The 7,011-nt window shown below is 43.0% G+C and overlaps 1 protein-coding gene across 1 annotated transcript in view; it reads left to right on the top strand.

The window, feature by feature from the left end:
- CTSS (cathepsin S) overlaps positions 1 to 6,213 on the top strand; it is a 24,696-nt gene extending 18,483 nt beyond the window's left edge. The window contains exons 5-8 of the mRNA XM_018559898.1: positions 1,086 to 1,310; positions 1,414 to 1,576; positions 3,286 to 3,388; positions 6,027 to 6,213. Coding sequence (XP_018415400.1) covers positions 1,086 to 1,310; positions 1,414 to 1,576; positions 3,286 to 3,388; positions 6,027 to 6,126 — 591 coding nt within the window. The 3' untranslated portion in view covers positions 6,127 to 6,213. The remainder of the gene's footprint in view (positions 1 to 1,085; positions 1,311 to 1,413; positions 1,577 to 3,285; positions 3,389 to 6,026) is intronic.
- The last annotated feature ends 798 nt before the right edge of the window (positions 6,214 to 7,011 follow it).

Raw genomic sequence — 7,011 nt, forward strand, 5'->3', positions numbered from 1 at the left:
GAGGGGCTCGGTTGTGTTTTTAAAGTTGTTAAATTTTAGAATATAGTCAAGAGTAGGATGGTTTTCAAAGGTTGTTACATATATAATTATAAATATATTACATACATACTGTATATATAGTCTCAGGGGTAGCCACTGCACTCTATTTGTAAAGTAAATGCCTGGGTGCTCATCCACAAAAATATCCATACAAATCAAAAGTAGGTCCAGAGACACCTATGGGTCTTGCAGCAGAGATAAGTCAAAACAAACATACAGCATGTATACATATACAGTTTTTTTATGTTGTTGATATCAAGCAAAATATATTTTTTAAATAGTTGAATTTATAATTATCCATTTATCATACCTTATAAGGCCAGCATTAGAGTCTCATTGTACCACAAAGGAAATCCCAAACCAACTGCAAATTGACCTGTAGTAAAACTGAGAGCAGATTCTTTCGGTTGCATTAATTGGTCAGCATTAGAGTCTCATTGCACCACAAAGGAAATCCCAAACCAACTGTAAATTGACCTGTAGTAAAACTGAGAGCAGATTCTTTCCGTTGCATTAACTGGTCAGCAAATACAAAATTCTATAATGTAGGGTCATTTTGAAAGAAAACAGGTCTGCAATCTAGGGGGTTGCCCAACACTGGAATCATTGCAGGGCTCCTGTGGATCCTGATGGTCATTGAGTACTGTTGGTGGTTTGGAGGGTCTACAATCTAGGGGGTTGCCCAACTTCGACATCAACTGATATCACCTAGGTTTTGTAGCAGGAAGAAAAAATGAATAAACACTATCATTGCAGGGCTCTTGTGGATCCTGCTGGGCATTCAGTGCTTTTGGGGCTTTGGAGGGTCTACAATCTGAGGTTGCCTAACGTTGATGTAAACTGATATTATCTACAATGTATGTGTTATAGTGGGAAGAAGAGATTAGTACATTCTTTAATTTCAGGACTCCTGTGGACCCTGCTAGGCATTCGGTGCTCTTGGTGGTTTGGAGGGTCTACAGTCTAGGGAAATGCCCAACATTGATGAAAACGGATATTATCTCTTTCATCTACTGGGAAGAAATTAATACATTATTTCATTGCAGGGCTCATGTGGATCATGCTGGGCATTCAGTGCTGTTGGTGCTTTGGAGGGGCAACTAATGCTGAAGACAGGAAAGCTGGTCTCCCTCAGTCCTCAGAACCTTGTTGATTGTTCTACTAAATATGGAAACCATGGCTGCAATGGTGGTTTTATGACAGGAGCTTTTCAATATGTGATTGATAACAATGGCATTGATTCTGACCAGGCATATCCTTATCATGCCATGGTAAGTAGGTCCTTAATGACCATAACAGGGCTGTATCTGAAAATTCTGGATCTTATGCGAGACATCTACCTACTGGAATTTTTCTTTTGTTATCCCTTTAAAGGATGGAAATTGTGTCTATAACCCATCCAGCAAAGCTTCCTCATGCTTGAAGTATCATGAAGTTACCTCTGGTGAGGATAATCTGAAACAAGCCATAGGTACTGTCGGACCAGTATCAGTAGCAATCGATGCAAGACATCCTTCCTTCTACCTGTATAAAAGTGGTAAGTCCCCACCCTCCTTCCTGTTAAAGCTGAACTCCAGGTTGTAGAAAAAGTAAGCTTTGCAGTAGTTCCCCACTGGCAGCCATTGCCCTCCATCATTGTCAGGTGCTCCCAGGATGTGCATGGACCCTTACCATCCACATCATACAATGTAGCTTGAAAGTTATATATCACCATACCAATGCAAAGCTGTAAAAATAACCCACAGATGTAAATTCTGACCTATTGCTGAAATGTGAAGATATCTTTAAAAGAGAACTATGAGGTGAGTGATTTTCACTCAACTTCATAGTTCGAGCCAATGTGTGTCAATGAAACTGTCACACGTCGGCTCAATAGATTGGGAAGTGAGCGAACACATACCGTCGCTCGCTCACGTCTCAATCATCTCCCTGCAGAGAGCCGTGACTATCAGTCAAGGCTCCCTGCATGGATTCCCCCCTCCCCGCTCCAATCCTCCAGCACTGACTGGCGGAACAGACTGGGGAGGGGGCGGGCATAGCTGGCTCTGCCTCTAGATAGGCAGAGCCAGCTGTCACTCAGAGGTGTAACTAGGAAGCTCAGGGCCCCCGGTGCAAGAAGCCATGAAGGGCCCCCTGGCGAGGCAATGTTGCGCACCTCGGCGGTACTTGTGGCGGGCCCTCTTCTTCCTTTCTTCTCCCCCTCCTACAAGCGACAGAACGACAGGACCCAGTCAATCATGTGACCTCTGCATCGCTGGTAATTCTGCCAGTGATGTGTATGAAAATCACGTAGAAGACGTATGAAATACAATAGGGTGACCCAGTTGTCTCCAAGAAAAAAATTACACAGGGAATTGATCAAAACTGGAGCAGACAGAATCTGGAGCGGTTGTCCATAGTAACCAATCAGCTTCTCTCTTTAATTTTCAAAGCTTAATTGAACAAACTGAAGATAGAAGCTGATTGGTTGCCATGGGCAACTGCTCCAGATTCGGTCAGCTCCAGTTTTGATAAATTCCCCAAACATTCTGTATGCACTTACTGTAAAATGAAGATGCTCCAGCAGTGCAGCCACCGACCTGAGGATGTCTGATGTCCACAGATTGATGTGACCACTGGGAAAGATTCCTCCTCTGCTGCGGGCCCACAATTCTACTGTCACGATCAGACACGGCTGCTCTCATCATTCAAATTTCCCGACATTGCAGCCTAGGGCACGCCCACAACATCAGAAACCCCTCCCACACTCCACACCACTAGAACACGGGCAGGCCACGCCCACACCCCTCTCTCACCTCACGGCGAAATGTCACTGGCTGCTCAGTCTGTCACTCAAGAGGACCTGTTTCCCCGTCAGCAGGTCACGCCGATCTTTTTCTCAAAATGTCGGTGCGGGGCCCTCTTCTGCCTTTCAGGGCCCCCCCAAGTGGCGGAACACCAGGGCCCGGTCGCAAATGCGACTGCTGCAACCCTGGTAGTTCCGCCAGTGCTATCACTCACGCAGCTGGGTGGGTCTTGACAGTAATGTCGCGATCCGTCCCATCTGCAGCGGTCTCAGTATACCCCGAGCTGTAGCTTGCAATATACTGAGCTTTGGGTCACGGGAGGACGCTAGTTTATGTCCTCCTGTGACCCTTAGGAGAACTATGGGGAAAAACACTTACCTCATAGTTCTCCTTTAAATCTTTAAGTAGTGTAGGAAACCTTTGTATAGATGAATTTTATTACAGAGTGTGTTCTCCACAGGTGTCTACGATGATCCATCTTGCTCTCAAGACGTGAACCATGGCGTTCTTGCTGTAGGGTATGGGAACCTTGGAGGAAAGGACTTCTGGCTACTTAAAAATAGGTAAGACTGCTTCCACATTTGGTGTCCAAAAGGAGACATAGGGGTTCATTCACTTTGCAAGAGACTTTTCCCTTTGCTTAGCAAATGAGCTGAAGCTCTGCTGACTTCCCTCATCCAGTCATGTACATGAAAAATACTGTTTTTTTAATTTTCCTTGCGCATTATTTTGTTTAAAAGGGAAGAATTACAAAATAAAAGTAATGATTGAAAAGTAGAGAAAATAATGCACACTGAGATCATTAGACATGGTGGGTATACCAGGAATCAAGCCTTATGAACAAATATCGGAGGTTTTAAAGTTCTAATCCTGGACAGTTGGCATGTAGGACCCTCCTAAATAAAAAACATTTGACATATTAAATCCTTCCCTTAAAAGTTTGCACGAGCAGCACATAATTAATCACTAGTGACAATTATTTCTGCTATCTCAGAACACCTTAACTGCTTGACTGACCTCCAGACTCTCAAATACATCACTGAAGAACAAGGAAACTTTTTTAACATTTTTTAACATTTTAACATTCTAATAACATTTTTCTAGTAAGTGAACCTGTTATTATACAAAGGACCATTATAAGTACTTTGCGTTGACATTTAATAATAAGTAAAACCTAACCATTATGTTTTGAATCAATGTGAACAGCTCCTGAATTGGCATGTTCACATGGTAAATGAGGGACAGTGTGCAGCTTAGTAACGCTATCACCCTTTAGCATAAATATAATACAAAACATAGTTAAAGGAGAACTATGGGGTTAGGGCTTTTCCCCATAGTTCTCCTAAGGGTAACGGGAGGACACAAACTAGCGCCCTCCCGTCACCCAAAGCTCAGTATACCGCGAGCTACAGCTCGCGGTATACTGAGACGCCGCAGCGGGAACGGATCCCGACAATTATGTCTGGATCCACCCAGCTGCGAGAGGGACAGGTGGCTCTGCCTATCTAGAGGCAGAGCCAGCTGTACCCGTCCCCTCCCCCATCCGTTCCGCCAGTCAGCGCTGCAGGATCGGACAGGGGAGGGGGGAATCCAGTCCCTCCCCTGTCACGGCTCTCTGCCGGCACAGGAACGAGAAGTGAGCGAGCGCCGGTATGTGTTCGCTCACTTTCCGATCTACTGAGCCTACCTGTGACAGTTTCATTGTCACAGGTCGGCTCAGATTATGAGGCTGAGTGAAAATCACTCACCTCATAATTCTCCTTTAACATCAATATTATTTGTTTCTCAGTATAATAATAATGGCATATGGAATGTTGTAGAACTGGTTTAGTAGTTTGCTGGTAGGCATGTTAGTAAAAAAAAAGATTTGTTTTAGTGTGCATATGAGAGGTCTTCAGTTGTGCTGGGTAAGTGTAGAACTTTCAGTTGTTGCTGTACCTTCAAAGAACCTCGATATACACCGATCTGCCATAACATTATGACCACCTACCTAATATTGAGTAGATCCCCTTTTTGCCACCAAAACAGCCCAGATCCATCGAGGGATAGACTCCACTAGACCTCTGAAGGTATGCTGTGGTATCTGGCACCAAGTCATCAGTAGCAGATCTTTTAAGTCCTGTAAGTTGTGAGGTGGGGCCTCCATGGGCCAGATTTGTTTTTCCAGCACATCCCACACATTGGAATGAGATCTGGAGAATTTGGAGGCCAAGTCAACACCTCTAACTCGTTCCTTAAACCATTCTTGAACCATTTTTGCAGTGTGTCAGGGCGCATTATTCTGCTGAAAGAGGTCACTACCATCATGGAATACCATTCCCATGAAGGTCTGTACTTGGTCAGCAACAATGTTTAGGTAGGTGTTATGTGTCAAACTACCATCCATATGAATGGCAGGACCCAAGGTTTTCAAGCAAAACATTAGCCAAAGTCTCACACTGTCTCTGCTGAACACTGCAAGAAGGTTCCACAACAGGTTGTTAGGCCTTGAGAACATAGATCAAATCTTGGATGTGTGGTTAGGAGCACCACTTAAAAAACTCTCGCTTGAAGGCTCATATGAGTTGTGTATAGGAATGGAAAGGTCAGATAAAGCCAATTTGTTTATGGGGAAATGGGAAATGGGCTCGTTCTTCAGGGTTTGAGCAAAAATACGTAATGGAATCAGGAAGAGCTGTACTTTGTAGCCTGCATTAGGGCTGGATTAGCACTGAATGTTCAGGTGACCTGTTTGCAGTGAGGACCAGCAATTAGAAGATCCAGCACTGAAAAAGGAAGGGGTCCAATTCCCCCAAAATGCATTGCCTGTATCTGACATTTCCATTCAAATAAATAACTCAAACGAACCTTCAAGCGAGATGACCATTTTTTTTTTTAACTAAGCCCACATCCAGAATTTGAGCTTCTGGTAAGCGATCCCCCCACTGTGATCAGAGAGGCTCAGGCACCTGCCTACGACCATAACCAATTCCACACACTACACACATATTGTTATCATGGGTTTACCTCCTGCAAGGAGTACATCAGATTTACCTCAAAACCAATTCCTACTGGCCCAGTGCTACCACATAGTTTCCAGTTCCACAGACTGAACATTTCCATATGCATGTTTGTTCTTCAGAGCTATAAATGAAACAACCTGTACATTTTGTATTGAAGACCTATAATGTGCAAGTACTCAACTTTGTCCTTCTCTTTCAGCTGGGGGGAAATGTACGGAGATCAAGGGTATGTCCGAATTGCCAGAAACCGGGGAAATATGTGTGGTGTGGCCAGCTATGCATGTTATCCAGAAATGTGAAAACAGCACTGGAACCATTGGAAATGAAGTACAGTATATAAAGTACTGTATATATCCAGTGCAGGCAATATACAACACTCCTGATTGTGGCTGACCCCAGTGTCAAGACATTCTGTATCCATTGGAATCGGTAGCATAAAATATTGACTTATTCCATACCAAGAAGGTGCATATCAGCCGGTGCAATATTTTCACAAAAAGAATCTCAAATGACCTCTTATCTCAATGCAGATCACGGACATATCATCATTTACAGTATCTACATGGATTGCTTGCAATTTGCTGTTAGCGGCTATTCTTTAATGATGATTGGCTAGCATACCCTGTCATTTAGCATCTGACAGGTCATATTAGGAGTAGTAGCTCCTGAGTGTTGTAGAAACTCAGATTGTTCAGGGTGGGACTAAATCTTTATATACTCTACATACTTAATTTGCGGGGTAGTCTAGTTTTATGGGACTCTGCTCAAACACTGGCATGGCTTTGCCCAAATATATTTGAACTGGAGAGGACTTTGTGTAGCTCAGGGAAGCCCAGGGAGAGGACTTATGTTGTCTCAATATTAAAAAGCTGGAAGGTATGATGAAATTCCTAAATTGCATTAAGCCAAAATGTTTACCCATGTCAGGTGACCATTAAACATAATGATTGATTTGCTGATAAAATGAAATGATCTCGATACAAATGGTCTACGTATGATGTACTTTCTTTACATTTTTTTTTTACAAAGTTTTAATAAATTATGGTGGTTGACATATGTATGGCTATGACTTTTTATTTTGGTGTCAAAATATTTATTACATTTTTAAAACTTATACAGTATGCAATATGTAATTGAAAATAACACATTGTACAAGCAGAGACAAAGCACAAATATTGAGTATG

This window comes from Nanorana parkeri, unplaced genomic scaffold (genome assembly GCF_000935625.1).
Source record: "Nanorana parkeri isolate BGI_ZX_2015 unplaced genomic scaffold, ASM93562v1 scaffold420, whole genome shotgun sequence".
In the NCBI taxonomy this organism is placed as follows: domain Eukaryota; kingdom Metazoa; phylum Chordata; class Amphibia; order Anura; family Dicroglossidae; genus Nanorana; species Nanorana parkeri.